Source organism: Callithrix jacchus, chromosome 12, assembly GCF_049354715.1.
Source record: "Callithrix jacchus isolate 240 chromosome 12, calJac240_pri, whole genome shotgun sequence".
NCBI lineage: Eukaryota > Metazoa > Chordata > Mammalia > Primates > Cebidae > Callithrix > Callithrix jacchus.
This window is the reverse complement of record NC_133513.1, coordinates 120,653,563-120,670,690: the sequence shown is the minus strand read 5'-3', so window position 1 is coordinate 120,670,690 and position 17,128 is coordinate 120,653,563. Positions and strand designations below refer to the sequence as shown.

Here is a 17,128-nt window from a genome sequence, read left to right as displayed (position 1 = left end):
TGAGAGAGTCTGCTTTTGATTTCCCCTTTCAGACTCAAAAGATGACAGTTTTGGGAGAGAAAGAACCACATCACTCTGTCCCATGGGGCAGTACCGTGTTTGCCCTTGCATTAAATTGAGCAAAACAGACCCCAGATCTTTGCTCGGAGGCTGGGCATGGAAGAGGCAAGAGCTGAGATGCTCCTCTAAACGGAACGCGTGTACTATTGGAAAAACTCAGGGAGGAGACTCGTGGAGCATTCAGCTGCAGGTCTGCTCAAGTGACGGTGTATTAATTGTAAGCTGATAAATAATCTGATTTCTATTTCTATTTTCTTGGCAGAGTCGGTGCTATCATCCTGCCAATATGTTCTGAAACCTGCACCCATTTAAAAAAAAAAAAACGATGTAGAAAGTAGGTTGTGTACATCCTGGGAAACTGAGATGTGCTTTCATAAATCTGGAGTGTGACAGTGACAGTCTCGGCAAAGACACTCAGGTCCCTGGGACCGTGGCAGGAAGGAGCTGGGCTCCTGAGACGACCCCGTGGGGCAATCCTTAACCACCCTGAGGGGCTGCCTGGGGAGGATCCCGTGGGCTGCAGGTGCTTTTACAACCATGTCCCTCACTTTGAAAAATAACTTACTTATTTTACCAGTGAGGAACCCAACTCTGGTGTCTAACTGCTATTTCCTGTTGTTTCCAAGTCCCTGACCCTAAATGGCCAAGGTCATGGCTTACTTTCGACCTCTTCGTTGCTTCCCAGGCCAGAGTCAATGTTCTGTTCTAAAGAGCTGCAAAACGCACATCTCATGCATTAAACACTATATTCAAATCAGCCACTGACAGGAAGGAAGGGGAAATTTACTCTCTTCACCGCAACCTTTTCCAAATCGAAAGTCTCCTGTCATTGACTTGGCCTACCTGGAGCCAAGACGTTATCTTGATAACGTCAAGTGAACCAAGCGTTTTGCGTCAGACCAAAGTGTATCCTCAGAAGGCGGGGCCTGCCCAAGGACTTGGAGGGGGCACCCGGAGAAACTCGCCCTTTTTGAGGCCACCTGTCCTTCCCGCATTTTTATCATGGCACATGGCACAAATTGAAATGGAGCCACTGTCAATGGTGATCAATCTCAGGGACTATGGAGGTGACATTAAATATATTAAAGAACAAAACCAAAAACAACCCCAAATTGGAACACAAGAAAGGCAGGAGCACCCATCAGTCAGGGTGATCTCTGGCCAGCTGTGGCTCTAGCTGAGTTTTGGAGGCTCCCTCGGTACCAGGTGAGGATCCTGGCATATGGAGAGCTGGGGAGGATCCTGGGGGTGCTCAGGGGCCAGGGAGAGTTGAGTAATGGCCGCAGCTGTGTACAGGGAGAAGGAAGCATTTCAGTGTGTAATGATGCATCAAGCCTCCACCAGGGTGGTGTCTCTAGTTTCACACACGATGTGAAATGTTATCAAGCCATTTCAGAATGAGAACCTTCATTTGAAAGCATATGTGCAAGTGTCCTCTTGGGGAAAATAGACAACTTACCATCTATACTTTAGAGTTAAAGTGGAATGACACAGAAGAGGGTGGACTCACTCTTTTAGGAGGGGCTAGGGTAAAAAGATGGCCTCAGAGAGAGCCTGTGTCCAGAGGAGAGGTCTGGGGTCTTCCCTGAGAGCCTGTGGCAGGTGGAGCTCATATAACCTCCTTCACGAACACTGCCTATAAAAGCCCTGGACAGGGCTGGGCGCAGTGGCTCACGCCTGTAATCCCAGCACTTTGGGAGGCCGAGGTGGGCAGATCACCTGAGGTGGGGAGTTCGAGACCAGCCTGAAGAACATGGAGAAACCCCTTTTCTATTAAAAAAAATCAGCCAGGTATAGTGGCACATGCCTGTAATCCCAGCTACTCGGGAGGCTGAAGCAGGAGAATCACTTGAACCCGGGATGTGGAGGTTGTGGAGAGCCAGGATAGTGCCATTGCACTCCAGCCTCGGCAATAAGAGCGAAACTCCATCTTCAAAAATAAAATAATAAAAATAATAAAAATTTTAAAAGGCCCTGGACACCCTGAGTTCCAATAGAGAACAGCCTCCCTCCAAGCCATTGCTGTGAATGCCCTCCGCCCTCTCCTGACTCTCTCATGGGACTACACTGGGTCCCTGCCTGGCGTGGGTCCTGCCGTCTGGCCTGCCAGAGCAAATGACACATGCATCTGCCAGAGCATGATTTTAACAAAGAACACAGAGAGATCAGTTAGAATGAATCATGGATTGTCCTCCTCCCTGTTCTAAAAGCCTTAGCACTTCATTACTGAGATCATCGTATATATATGTCATCGCATTATTAAGTTTTGGGATTGGAAGGCTCCTAAAAAATTCAGTCCAACCACTTTATCTAACAGCCCAGAAAGACTGGGCCATGTGACTCCTCTGAGCCCAGAGCCCCTACTTTCCTCCCTGGGATGGCAGGAAGGCCAAGGAGAGGATGGTGCCCTGTAGGTACCATGTTGCAGAGGTCAGCAGGCCCTTTGACAGCTGAGAACCAGTACTCAGATTCTAGACATGTGAGCTACTGCGGAAAAGTCACATGCAGAGAATTAGCAGAAGAGTTTCCTCAAGGGGCCCTCCATTGACTCCATGACGGACACCCAGAAAGGATGCAATGGTACAGGTGCTCTTTGTACTGGGCAGGCACAGGCAGACAGGGCCGCTCTCACCCGCTCTCCATCCCCACCTGGGAGCATCTGCTGTGGCTTTCCACTTCTGAGAACCTAACTGGGCCTCATGTCAAACTAAAGAATGGCAAGAGAGATGGACAAGCAAACAGAGCTAGAAATGAAGCTTGGACCGCTAGGTTCTGCGTGCTTCTTGCCAGGCCCTCCAGCCGCTGCAGGGAGTCCCAGCTGCTCAGAAAGTAAGCAGGTCAGGATGCAGCTAAGCTGTCCGAACACTGGAGCAACAAGTGAAACCCTAATGCAACGAGGCTAACAGTGATGTGGACAGACCCCTGCCTCCTTCTAGTAGAGGAAAGATTCTCTGGGGCAGAGAGGAAAGTAGAGGGTCGCTCACAACAAGCCGATGCAGGCTTCTTGTGTCCATTTGAAGGAAGGAAGCAGAGGCCTGGAGATCCTGAGGCAGAAAAGCACCTGAAGCCTTGCTCAGGACTGAGGCAAGGCCGCAAGCACCCTGTGGCCTGGGATACCTCGGCACAAAGCAGGCCCAAGGGCTGAGGGCAGGAGCCACAGAGAGCTTCATCTCAATGAGAAGTGAGGCTGCACTCCTCGAGGGCACTCTGAAGATGCTGGGAGGATACCAGATTATTGTCAGTCACTGATTTCTTGAAGGGGCTTATCTAAAAGAATGACACGTCACACTGGCTAAAATTTTAACAGAGAATTTCTTGTTATTGTTCATGGTAAAAGTAGTCGGAAAAATGTAGTCGGAAAAAGTCACTTAATTTACAAATAAAATTACAAGAATTTCATATACACACACAGACCCTTCACTGCTTTGACTGCAGGTGCTGTTAGGCTGCCATCGCCTGGCGGCAGCACACCTAAATACAGGATCTGCTTGCGAGGAGGTGAATTAACCCTTTAGAAGGCAGGGTCTGTAAAACTGAATGTGGTAAGTGATGGCAAATGTCACAGCAGGATGAGCTTCCTGTTTGACCAGAAGGAACTGAGGCAGCTGAGGGAGGGAGGCCATGCCAGGGAGCGAGGGGCTCCAAGCCACGTGTTGACCCGAGGGTGCTCTGCGGATTTGTCTTTTTGCCCCACCCATCAGATTTTCTTTCCTTGCCTTTGCTCTTCTATCTCTTAATTCCTGAAGAATAGCAACTGCTCTCCGAAGGAACAGAAGCCACTAAGACCTTAAGACGCCCCCACACTGCTGAACAGGGCCAGTGTCATGACCCAGCAGGGATACAAGATATTCACTGTGCCCCCACATCCAGCCTACTCACCGAGGTTGTACCACATGTCTCTGATTTCAAAGCCAATCTGTCTCCTCATATCTCCGTACCTGGAAATCAGGGAAAGGAAAAATGCTGAATCACTCCAGAGAGCATTTGAAAATCAGACTGGAATTATTTTTAAGTGCAATTAAAGCCTTCTAGCACTGAGACAGATAAAGAGAGTGTCAAAGCTTCAACTTCTCTTGCCACCAAAAGGAATCAAAGGAGGAGGAATCTAGCTGGGGGAAATCTCACTCTCTCATCACCGAGGATTATACAACATCTTCCCCTGTGCGAACCTGGGGGAAGTTGTGGAGAGTCATGAAAGCATTTCCGCTTTTTCAATCTCTTGGCTCCTGGGCCCCAGGGGGAGTTTGGGTCCATGCATGTTGTTAGCATCTAGGCACTACAGATACCAAGTAACACCCTACTGCACACAACAGGTTGCTTTCCAAAGTTAAAATGAAATCTGGAGTCAGGTCAGATGTCTTCCAAAGTTCTTGCATTCCTCTATGTCACTTAAGGGCTTAACTCCAAAAGATGCCAATAAATCTTCCACTGTTTTTGTTTATCAGGGAAAATAAATGCTAATTTTCCTCCCGATGGGTGCATAGAGGAGGTGTGTGTTTCATGAGTAAACAGAATTTGATGCTCCAGAAGATAAACCTTTATTAGTTTGTGAGCAATTTAACCTTTTCTTTTATTGCCAAAGGAAAAAGCTGATTATATTAAAAATAATAATTGCAAAATTATCATACAGGATTACAGCCGAGCAGCTGTGTCATCGAGCCTGCTCTGCTCATCCTCGCGTCAGGAGATGAGAGAGGGAAAGCACTGATTACAGACGACCTCGCTGTGGCTCTCGAGGCAAAGATCCTGGCTGGTAAATCAACAACTGCGGCCTGCTGCCACCTTATTAGAGAAGTCTCTGGTGCCCTAAGCACCTGTCTGTCACTCACACCATGAGCGGGCTACAGCCAGAGTGATCATCTCAGCCGCAGAAGATCAATCTCACCTGGCACTTCTGCTGTGGCATGTGGGAGGCCATGCACCTTGGTCCACAATGCAGGTGGAGAAAATGAACTGGAGCCTAGGCCACTCCCCACCGGGACACGCTAGCTCTAAGCGCAGCCCTAACCAGGTGAGCACTGACGCAGGCAGACTCAATTAAGGAGAGGGTATTTCAGCTGGGGAGAGGGCCTAGCATTGAGGCCCGTCCATGGTTGGGGAAAGCACGCAGGCAGCAAAGCTACAGGACCTGGTTGGGTGGGAGAGAGGAGAGCACCCCGAAGTGCCTAACTCACGGCCCCAATTGCCCAGGAAACACACAACCTGAACTCTGCTTGGAGGCTTGGAGTGCTGTCTCTCCAATTCCCATTTTGCTCCTGCACTAATGACAAAGGGATCACAGCAGCTGCTGTGGCCGGGACTGGGAAGGGATGCGGTTGGCTGTGGGTGACCTGGCAGGCTGGCGTCCTTGCAGCATTTTCCAGGGGTGGGGCACACAGAAAGCAAGTCTGTGCCCAAGCCCAGTTCTAATCTTTCTTGTGAGGTGGGTGGGGTTCTCGCTGCACAAGTGGGTGAGTCACCTTCCAGCCAAGCAGGTGTTGTGCAAACCCAGGAACATGGCATCGGAAGGAGGTGGCCCCCAGAACACAAACACCGCCTGCCCCATGTCCCCCAGAGGAGGCAAAATGCTCACAATGGGGTCGGCCTAGCATGTATTGACTCACTCAAGCTTTGCACAGGCTTCTCACATCCCAGCTACACGGAGTTCTCCTCATTCTGGGATGATTCTCCCAAAATGAAAAGGCCCAGGCTGGGCATGGTGGCTCACACCTGTAATTGAAGCGGTTTGGGAGGCTGAGGCAGGTGGATCATCTGAGGCCACGAGTTCAGGACCAGCCTGCCCAACATAGTGAAACCCCATCTCTACTAAAAATACAAAAATTAGATGGGTGTGGTGGCGAATGCCTGGATTACATTACAGGATTACATGCCTATAATCCCAGCTACTTGGGAGGCTGAGGCAGAATTGCTTGAACCTGGGAGGTGGAGGTTGCAGCGAGCCAAGATGGTGACACTGCATTCCAGCCTGGGTGACAGAGCAAGACTCTGCCTCAAAAAAAAAAAAAAAAAAAAAAAAGGAAGGCCCAATGCTAGGCTGATCTTCATCAGTGTCTGTGTCTCGCTGGCCCCTGACTCACTCATTTCTCTCAGGTCCCAGAATGAGTAGAATGATAATGATCCACGGGAAATCCTTAAGTTCAGAAATCCTAAAGTACAGGAGACTTAGTCGCAGCGGATTTACCACTTGTGGTTTGGGTAATTCAGGAGTGACCTGCTGTATTTCCAAAGCTGGCACCACAATCTGGATCTGGGAGGCCGGGGCATCCTGCTCCTCCCCGATCCGCCTCTTCCCTTCCCAATCCCTCCCTGCTGCTCCCCACCCCTCTCTGCCTCTCTGCACAGCGTGCCTCTCCCTCAGGCGCTGAAGGAGGCTGAGGGGTGAGGGATTTCCATTCTCAGGCAGACTTTACTGCCCTGTAGGTGGAAGATGACATTCCCTGGCAGTATTTGAGAACTGGGGGATTAGCAAGGACACGAGAGCACACCCCTCAGAAGAGTCGGGCCTGTGGCGTCAAGGTGCTAAAGACACATTTTTAATCGTCAAATAGGACAAGGGTGCTCTAGCCTGGAGCAGAAGCATTGAGGAAGAGTGGGGAGCTGGGAGAGGAAGGGCCGAATGGATGTCCCTGGCAGTGAGAGGAATCTTTTCCTCGGTTTTAATAAGAAGCCAGCTTTGATGAATCTATACATGCCTCAGAGTAATCCCCAAATAAAGTCATAGCTGTCACGAGACCTCAAGAGGGCTTCCTGAGCCATTCCTTCGTTCTTCCCAGGGAGGAAAGAAAAAGGATAATTGAGAGTGTAGAGCTAATAAAGCTCACTGCCTGGAAGCTGTACCCCGGGCTGGTGGCAGCCCTGGAGACCACAGCCACGCTCCTCTGTAGCAATAAACAGCCGAGGGACTGCACTAATTGTAGAGGGGAGAAGCAAAAGGACGTGGCCATCATCACTGGGAAGGAGAGCAGAGAATCCAAGTCCTCAGATTCCCAAACCCATGGCATGTACCTCCAGGACCAGGGACCTTCCATGACTTCAGAGCAAGACAGAGCGTCGTATCTTTCAAAGCGCTTTCCTTTCACCAGATTTTGAAGGAAGGCTATGAGGTGAGCAAGCTGACATTTCTGTGCACATTTTCTCAATAAGGAGCTGAGATTCACAGGGGGTAAGGCACATGCCTGACTCCACTCCACATCCTGAGCCAGGATGGCCTAGAGCTGGGGTCACCATGCTCTGCTCAGAACTTCTCACCTGGGCCCACCCATGGCGTGAGTGAGCAGGAGAACTTACGCTTGGGAGACACGCTTCCACTGCCCAGGGGAATCTGGGATCCCACATCCAGGCTGGAACCCTGACATAAAATCGTGTGAATCTGGTCCCAGTGGTCTAACCTTAGCACCTGGTCTCTTGCATCTTCACTCCAAGAAACAGAAAACTCATGCTCCCCCCACCCCCAGCAACAGCCCAGGCTTGCGGGTAAGGCCAACCTGAGCCTGAACTGAAGCACACCAGAGGAGAATTTACTTGACCACTCTGACCCTCAGTCTCCTCATCTGTAGTATTGGGAGAATGATGATGCTGCCCATCTCCTAGGCTTTTGTGAAGGACAAGAGAGGGAGGATTTCCCTGTCCGACTGGCAAGCACTGGAGCCAGGCTAGGTCCTTCCTTTAAAAATCTCAGGCTGGCATAATATTCCCCTCACGGTTGCAACGGTCATCTAGATCGATTCATTTAGTGAACATTTACTGAGCATGTGGGCCAGACATAAAGCTAATGTGGAAATATGAGTGTTAGAATATGGAGAACAGACAAGACCCACAAACCACAGTGGGCTACGAGCACGGTAGGAGAGGTGAACGTGAACAAAATAATCGTGCAAGTTAAACATGCACAGGTATACAGACGGAGGAATCGTGTTGGTGAAGGCCATGTTCCCGGCTGTGCAGTAAAAACCCGGGAACTGTGAGAAAATGTAACAGTGGCTCAGCTTGGCTCTGCCAGCAGTTCTTTAGGACCGTAATATTTGCTCTGAGATTTGAAGGAGAGGTGACATCCAGACGAAGACGGTAGGGCAGAGCCTTCCAGGCAGGAGGACCAGCAGGTGCCAAGGCCCCATGGCAGGGAAGTAGGTGAGTGCCTGGGGGGTGGGGCTGCAGAACACAGAGCTGGCTCCTTCTCTTTAAGAGACCAGGGGGTGAGGGGAATGCAGTGTGGCAGAAGCTGCAGGAGGCTTTGTTTTGGTTTGGTTTTATTTCTGAGACGGGGTCTCAGTCTGTCACCAGGCTGGAGTGCGGTGGCACAATCTTGACTCACTGCAATCTCCAACTCCCTGGTTCAAGCGATTCTCCTGCCTCAGCTTCCACAGTAGCTGGGATTACAGGTGTGCAAAGAGGCAGTTTTTTTTTTTAAAGCCCCTACCCCTTTTTTAAGTTTCAAAAACTTCTGACATAAGAAATACATTTATTAGCTAGCACATATATTAATATTTGTGTATAAAATTTTATGACATTAACCTTACTGCCTGCAATGAACTCTGATATTTTTTCCTAGATTCTATTTCACTGAAGAAGACAAAAAAGTCTATTGGTCATGACTGGTGTGGGTTGGGAGTGTGTCCTCTTTAAAGCTGTGTTGAAGTCCTAAGTCCTGATATCCAGGACTGTGACCTTACTTGGAAATAGAGTCTTTGCAGATGGACTCAAGGTAAGTTGAAGTCATACTGGAATAAGGTGACCTCCAAATCCAGTGATCTGTGTCCTTATAAGGAGAGGGTGATTGAGAGACACAGACACATAGGAAGACACAAGGAAGAAGGCCACAGGAAGATGGGGCAGGGACTAGAGTGACACAGCCATGAGCCACGGACGCCAAAGACCGGCGCAGCCACCAGAAGCCAGGACAGAGGCAGGGAACAGCTTCTCCCTTGGAACCTTCAGAAGGAACCAACCCCACCCACACCTTGATTTTGGACTTCTGGCCTCCATAACTGTGAGACAGTAAATTCAAGCCACCCAGTTTGTGTTCACTGTTATGGCAGATTAGTCTAGGAAACTGATATGACGGCCCTTTAGGTGAATATTCTGACCCAATACAAGGTTGAGACCTGCAGTTTGAAAAATGTTTCCCTAAAGAAAGAGAACAGAATGCGAAGGCCAAAGACCAAGGTGTCAGGCGCCCCCACCATTTGAAGCTGGGGTACAGGAGAAGGAATTTGACAACAGAGAGCAGACACCAAAAAGCGTGGAGAACAGCTCAGAGGAGAGAGCAGAGCGCAAAGAAAAGCATGTTCTGAGATGAAGGGAAAGCAGAAACATGCTGAGGGATGTGGGGAGAGCATCTAGGGGGCTGAACACCGTCTACCTGCTTGAGGGCAGCCCAGACCTGGCTGAGGTTCTGGGGAAATGCAGTGCCCAGAGCCAGCATCAGAGTGGGTAGGAGGTGGGGAAAGGGGACAAGGAGAGGGCTGAGACGGACCTAAGGAAGCTGATGGCTGGGGTGAGGCATTTTTAACTTCATGGGAAAGACTGGTGGGTTCCTAAAGAGGTGAGGGGGTGGGACCTCAAATGGGACCATGAATGGGAGTAAACCTTCCAGACACGGATCTGGTGCGTGAGGCAGGGCACACCACCACCTGCCGGTGCACGAGGGATACTATGAGCTTTTCTGACTTGAAGTCAGCACAGGTCCCCACTTGTTAAGTCTAACTCCCTGAGTCTCCTTCTAATTTGTGAATTTATTTGGAATAATTTGAGTCTCTTGAAAAAAATTAGCACAGACACAAATTAAATTGATCCTATCACCTGTTATAATCAGGAATCTACAATCGCAGCTTCTGATTAGGTCATGCTGCAAAATGGGGCTGGGATGGCATGTTTATTGCATTTTGGTTTCCTTAAAGGCAGGATCTAGCGTTTGACTTCATCTTCTGGAGGGGCAGAACCCAGTGTTCGGTCAGATGGAGGCATTTTGGTCCTATTGTGAAACCTGTCCTCTTAGAACACTGCAGACTTCTGGCCGGGCGTGGTGGCTCAAGCCTGTAATCCCAGCACTTTGGGAGGCCGAGACGGGTGGATCACGAGGTCAAGAGATCGAGACCATCCTGGTCAACATGGTGAAACCCCGTCTCTACTAAAAATATTAGCTGGGCATGGTGGCGCGTGCCTGTAATCCCAGCTACTCGGGAGGCTGAGGCAGGAGAATTGCCTGAACCCAGGAGGCGGAGGTTGCGGTGAGCCGAGATCGTGCCATTGCACTCCAGCCTGGGTAACAAGAGCGAAATTCCGTCTCAAAAAAAAAAAAAAAAAAAAAAAAAAAAGAACACTGCGGACTTCTATAGTTACAAAAATAAAAAACAAAACAAAAAAAATCCCCTAAAACCAAAAACAGCCTAGGGACCAGGTGGGGAGAAGGTTTTTGTGGATGGTCTCTCTGTACTAGACTTTCGATGGCCCCTGGCAAACCTCTCAGCTGCCTTCACCGCCCAGCCTGGAAGCCCAGGCTGCCAGGAGGCCTTTTGTCTGCCAAGGCTGAGCCCCACAGGCCATCTCCGGGCTGCCGAGGCCCTCCGTCACCACTCTGTGTGCGTCCCACTCCACTCGTTATTTTTGCTTCTCCATCTGCCCTACTAGACCATGACCTTCTTCATCATGAGATCTGTGTCTCTGTCCCTAGCATGAGGACCGTGGCCTGACTGAGCACAGAGTGGGCACTCAATGCCTTTTAACCAGACAATTTTAAACAAATCATAACGTTTCTAGGCACTGCATGTGCCTGAGTAAACCTCTTGGGCTGAAATTTTAGGTGAGCATTTTATGTTTAGCTATGCGGGAGGCCCAGTTCATCAGCCCTTTTCCTCGTCTGGCCCTGAGCATAGATGCCCCTTTGCAGTCATTCAGCACTCTGTCCCACCTCAGGGTGCACGTGTCTTGCACATCAAAATTGTCAAGCTGGCTGCTAATGAAAAGTCAATCCTTTCACATTTTAGTCATATTGCCTGAGCCCCAATAATGTAAAAAAACTAGAAGGCTGGGATGGGAGGAAGAGCTACAGGGTCAGGCTTAGAATTCTGTTGACATCTCTGTCCTTCCTTGGCAGTCGGTAGCACCAGGGATGACTGAAGGTCAAGCCAGTTAAATTTCCATATTATGGGCTTGGATTCCTAGGGGTTATTTATTTGTTGGTACACTGGCGAACCTCGTACTCAATTCGAGTCTGACATAATCAGTTCTCTGCGTGGTGTGGCCCATTCTTTCATTTACTCCCATGCACTTTGGGGAATGTCTTTAGAATGAAAATCTGAATTCTCCCCAACCTCATTCATTAGGAGGATGGAGCAGGTAGGTGTTCTCATGCTGGAATTTTTATTGTTTTGAGCCACAAAGCTGTGGACCAGGCAGAGGTGAGGAGCTGCAGGGCTTAGCAAGGAGGAAGGCAGGGCAGGCTGATGGGCTGGGGACGCTCCCTCAGATGCCTTAGGTTGGATTCGCAAGCCCTAGAGTGAGAGACAGACCCCAAATGGAGGCAGTGCTGAGCTCCTAGGTGGGTGTGTCATGGCTCCACCCTCAGACCACACGCCTTTCCCCCTAGAAACAGACAGATGCATGCATCATGCTCCACCGGGCTCCATGTCAGTGCCTGCCATTTGCTGCGAGCGTGGAGTTGACTCCCACACCACGAGTCCCCATGCCCTGCCCCCAAGCTCCAAGCAACCCAGACCCTGCTGCTCACTTACACTTCGACAACCCAGATCATGCCTCTGCTTGTATGTGGATGGGGCCATCCTCTTTGGCACTCAATGTCCCCTGGCAAACCTCTCAGCTGCCTTTACTACCCAGCCCTAAAGTCCATGCTGCCAGGAGGCCGTCTGTCTGCCAAGGCTGAGCCCCATAGGCCATCTCCGGGCTGCCGAGGCCCTCTCACCACTCCACGTGCGCTCCACTCCACTCATTATTTTTGCTTCTCCATTTACCCCGCTAGACCATGACCTTCTTCATCATGAGATCTGTCTTTTTCACTAGCACCAGGACCATGGCCCCACTGGGCACAGAGTGGGCACTCAATCCCTTTTGACTATACAATTTTAAACAAATCACATTTTAGGCACTGTAGGTGCCTGAGAAAATTTAAGCATCATGATAGGACATCTCATGCAGGTTTTGCTATTCAGAAATAAAATTTTGAAATGGACTCTCAAGGGGGCTTAAGGCTTATCAAGTGGCATGAAGACTACAACAAATAGGGCTGACCCTCCTCATGCACTGCTGCATGGCCTCAAGGTCAAGGCAGCCTGTCTCAGGCTCCCAGGGGCTTTGTCCTGGATCTCCTGTTATCTCCCAAGAGGAGCAGAACTCATGCCCCTGAGAGGCCCCTCAGACCGCACCGAGCCCTGAGGCTCTCCTGCCATGGTCCTGCAAAGACAACTTCTGAAATGCCTGCGGGTTTTTCCTGGGGGAAATCCAGAGTCTCTTGTTGCTACCGTGACAAAGAGAAGCCCCAGGCAGAGGCCCTGGATGGCTCCTGACCGGGAGATACCAGCTGGCTGTGTTTAATTTTCCTTGGCTTTGAAGCTTCTGAATTCATACCGCTATGTGGGAAGCAAACGTTTTCTCTAGCAGCCAAGGCCCTTCAAGATTAATGCTTTTGTTTTTTTTTTTGAGACAGAGGGTCTCACTCTCAGTCAGGAGTGCAGTGGTGTGATCGTGGCTCACTGCAGCTGCGACCTCCCAGGCTCCAGATCCTCTCACTTCAGCCTCCAGAGTAGCTGGCACCACAGGTACATGCCACCATGCCTGGCTAGTTTCTGTATTTTTGGTAGAGAAGGGGATGTCATCATGTTGCCCAGGCTGGTCTCAAACTCTACACTCAAGCTATCCTCCCATCCTGGCTTTCCAAAGTGCTGGGATTACAGGTATCAGCCACTGCGCCAGTGTTAACACATGTCTTGACGTTACCTTAGGCTGGTAACACTCATACCAACAAGAGGAAGGGCTGGGCACAGAGCTCACAGAGTTGCCCTCCTGGGGCTTGGCAGGGGGCTCGGATCTAAATGGTTTTATTCCAGAAACCACAAAGGAGGTGCCAGCTCTTTTGAGGTGGATTTCCGGTTTAAATTCACCTCTCTTCTGCAGGCATCTCCGAGGCTAGGAGCCGTGGTGTGCTCGGGAAAGAGTGGGCTCGGAAGATAGCTGGGGCTGGATTTGGGTCCCAGCTTCACCCCACATGGACCTTCAGCGGGCCCTGAGCACATGGGCAGGCAGCTCCACCTGCTATGGTCGAGCTGTCCTTCTGCTGGACTGGACAACAAGGAACATGTGCTGCAAGGAGGTGTGTCCACACCAAGGGCATTGCTGCACTGCAGTTAGTGTGTGCTGTTCACTACCGTCTCCACTACAATTCCCAGCACAAAGGCAAATCAACAAGGACAGCCACAAGGCACTATCCCTCTCTTCACTTGGGCCCCAAGGGAGCGTACATTCCACAAAGCAGGAGCTCTTGTCCCTGCTGAGCCAGAAGATGCATCCTGGAGAAGTCTGCTCTGGATGTCGGAAGCCAGGGCAAGTGACAGACACCCGTGTGGCCCCGAGGTGGTGGGCTGCAGCTGCTGCGGGCCACTCAGGCCGTCACAGGTGAGCAGCCACTCTGCCTTCACCGTTCTCAGTGCTGGGCTCAGCAAGTACATTCTTGTTTCTGAACAATGATCTCTGTTTGCATGGATGGTTCAGACAAGAATCACTCAGCTGAGGAAGCCCGAAGGAAAGAAGGCCAGGTGAAAGGTGATCTTTAGTTAGGCGCAGTCCAAAGGCATGAAGGTGGTAAGAGCAGCCCAGGTGAGAATCGTGGGCTCTGAACTGCTTAGATTAGAATGCTGCTTTGCCACGTTCTAGGTGTGGGACTGGCCAAGTGGTCAGTCACTGTGTGTGACCTTCCTCATCTGCAAACTAGGGCAGATATGAGGGCCTAAGGAGTCGTTTTGCTTTTTATTGATTATAGATAAAAAATGCATGTGAAATACTTAGAAAGTCGCTGCCATAAAGTACATGCTGAGCAAAGGATTTGCTGAAATACATTCATGCTTTCTTAATGGCAGGGATATGTTCTGAGAAACATGACACGCGTGATTCTGTCACTGTGTGAACATTGTGGAGTGAACATACACATCCTAGATAGGACAGCCTACTACACACCTAGGCCATGCGGTATAGCCTATTGTCACTAGGCTACAAATCCGTACAACATGTGACTACAATAAATACCTCAGGCAAATGTCACACAATGGCAAGCATTTGTGTAATTAAACAAAGGGAAGTTACAGTAAAAATATGGTGTGTAGTCTGTGGTTATGCAGTGCACGACTGTAATTCTTTCTTTTTTTTGAAAGGGGGTCTTGCCATGTTGCCAGGCTGGAGTGCATGGCAACAAACAGGTATGATCACGGTGCACTACAGTCCTGACCTCCTGGGCTCAAGCGATCCTCCTGCCTCCACCTCCCAAGTAGCTGGTATTACCACTGCTGACTGAGCACCAGAGCCCAGCCCATGACTACAACTCTCACTCTCCAGAGATAATGTGGTTTGGATTTGCCCTGAAAGTGAGATACAGACTCACAGGATATGAGAAACAGCAGCTGCCACCTCCAGAAACTCTTTCTGGAATCCCTAACCTCAGCTAGCAGCATGGAGTTGGCCAAGCCTTAGAATAGTCAAGATATCGCAGAGGTATTATAAAATGACAAACAGGAATTGATGCCTGGGCAACACCAAAGCAATCTCAGAACTCTTCTCCAAAGGAGTAATGAAAGGAACACGGAAAGCAGTGAGAAACTAGTGAAACTGACGCAGAAAGAGAGGAAGCCAGACTTCCGGGTGCCCAAACATGGGCAGGAAACCCACGCCACAATTGTACTTCTAGATACTGAATCATGAGCAGTGCATGACGCAAAGTGGGGTTACAGAGCTGAAGGGGATGGTGAGGATCTCGGCCTTCATGGAGCCTCTGGGAGGTTTATTTACAATGATAGAAGGCGCCACTTGAGTCCATTCGAAGCTCCTGCCTGGAAGAAGGCAGGGGTGACCTGGGGCCAAGAAGGAGCCACCGATAGCTCTAACTCCCCGAGGAGTTGTTCAACAATCCCAGCAGAGCCAAGAGCTTTCATCAGAAGCTCCTTTTGAATTGAAGAATTAAGCAATAAACCATATGTGAAATGACATCAGAACAGTGCACAGCAAAAGGGATTATCTCCGGAAACTGAAATTCTGCGTTGCACTAATAGTCTTGAATTACACTGACTTGGAACCTTCCAGGATGAGTCCTGCAATTTTAGCTCTTGATTCATGAGTTAGAAAAGGCAATACCCGATTCATGATTTAAAACCACCCTTTCATTACACCGTGATTACATCTCAATTTGTACCAAGCTGGCTTAGAAACGACATGAAAATGATGCCATTAGAGTTGGAGGCTCCTGCCCGCAGTTTCAGAGCTGGACGAGAACTTACTTGTTAAGGATTTTGGCTCTCTTGGCACTTGAAAAATTCTCCAGTTGCAGGGACTCTTGAGTAAGGAAAGCAACAGCCAGGTGAAAGTAGTTGTTCCACAGCTGAAACCAAAAAGGAGGAGACGCTAAGTTGCTGAAGAGCTTGACACAGGAGCTCAGCAATGCAGACATTTTTTTTTTTTTTTTTTTTTTTTTGAGACGGAGTTTCGCTCTTGTTACCCAGGCTGGAGTGCAATGGCACGATCTCGGCTCACCGCAACCTCCGCCTCCCGGGTTCAGGCAATTCTCCTGCCTCAGCCTCCTGAGTAGCTGGGATTACAGGCACGCGCCACCATGCCCAGCTAATTTTTTGTATTTTTAGTAGAGACGGGGTTTCACCATGTTGACCAGGATGGTCTCGATCTCTTGACCTCGTGATCCACCCGCCTCGGCCTCCCAAAGTGCTGGGATTTCAGGCGTGAGCCACCGGGCCTGGTGAAATATTTCTATATGATAAGCCTAATCCCATGCCTAGCCTAGATCAAGAATTCCAATTCATAAAAAAGGAAGAGAAACAGCCAAATACAAACATGAACAGAAGACACGATCAGAGAGTTTACAGCAGAAACCCACACGCTGCTAAGTATGCATAGCCTAAATAATCATCAGAAAAATGCCAATTAAAACAGAAATCAATCATTTTAAGGAAATCAATGTTGAAGATTCTCGATAGAAAGAGCTGCTCTCAAACAAGGTTGGCGGGATGGCAAATTCCTAAAATCATGTTATGAAGGAAACTTATCATTTTCCATAAAACTTAAAATGTCGTATCATTTGGCCTAGAGATCATCCTATTCCATAGCAATGGGCGCACTAAGAGGCACGCACGTCACATTCTTCATGGTAGCACAGCTTGTGACTATAAACAACTAGAAACAGCCTCTAGGTTATCAGGACAGAAATGGCTGAACACATGTTGGCACATTTACATCGTGGAATATGACAGAGCTGAAAAACAGAGTATGATCCAGTTCACATTAGAGCCCAAAAGAAAACAAGCAGAAGCCCATATAAACGCTGAAAGCGTGACAAAGAGTTCAGAACAATCAGTTACAGGTTATCCCTGCAGACGGGCAGTAAGAGGCAGCAAAGGGGTAGGAGGGAACATTTCCTATTTTACCTGCTAAACTGATTTTCAGTGCATATATATTTTATAAGGAGAAAGTATGCTATGACATATGAAAACAGGCATTCAGCAGAGAAAAATGATATGTAATTATCTAATTATATCCTCTAATGCCAATACAACAGAAATTTAAAGTTAAGAGATTATAAAAATAAGGGCAATGCAAATGGAAAGGCAGATGGCTAATTTTTGTTATCTGGTAACTTATTTTTTGGTTGGATCACCCAATGGGTGAACAAAAATTCTTTGGGTTCCTTCTGAGTGAACCACCTTGCCCAGGAAATAAACATGCCATTGTATCTGCATGCTTTTCAAAAATTCGCATACTTTACTAAAATAAACTAAGTAATGATGACAGGTAAAGTCATTATTAGCAGAAACACATCCAGAGTACAATGGACCTGAGAGCCACA

At 49.0% G+C, this 17,128-nt stretch overlaps 1 protein-coding gene across 4 annotated transcripts in view; it reads right to left on the bottom strand.

Moving 5' to 3' along the window:
* DOCK1 (dedicator of cytokinesis 1) overlaps window positions 1-17,128 on the bottom strand; it is a 543,687-nt gene that overhangs the window by 100,031 nt on the left and 426,528 nt on the right. For all 4 annotated transcript variants that reach the window (XM_035269471.3, XM_035269473.3, XM_035269472.3 and 1 more), the window contains exons 31-32: window positions 15,552-15,652; window positions 3,940-3,998 (exon numbers count right to left, since the gene is read on the bottom strand). In XM_035269471.3, coding sequence (XP_035125362.1) covers window positions 3,940-3,998; window positions 15,552-15,652 — 160 coding nt within the window. The remainder of the gene's footprint in view (window positions 1-3,939; window positions 3,999-15,551; window positions 15,653-17,128) is intronic.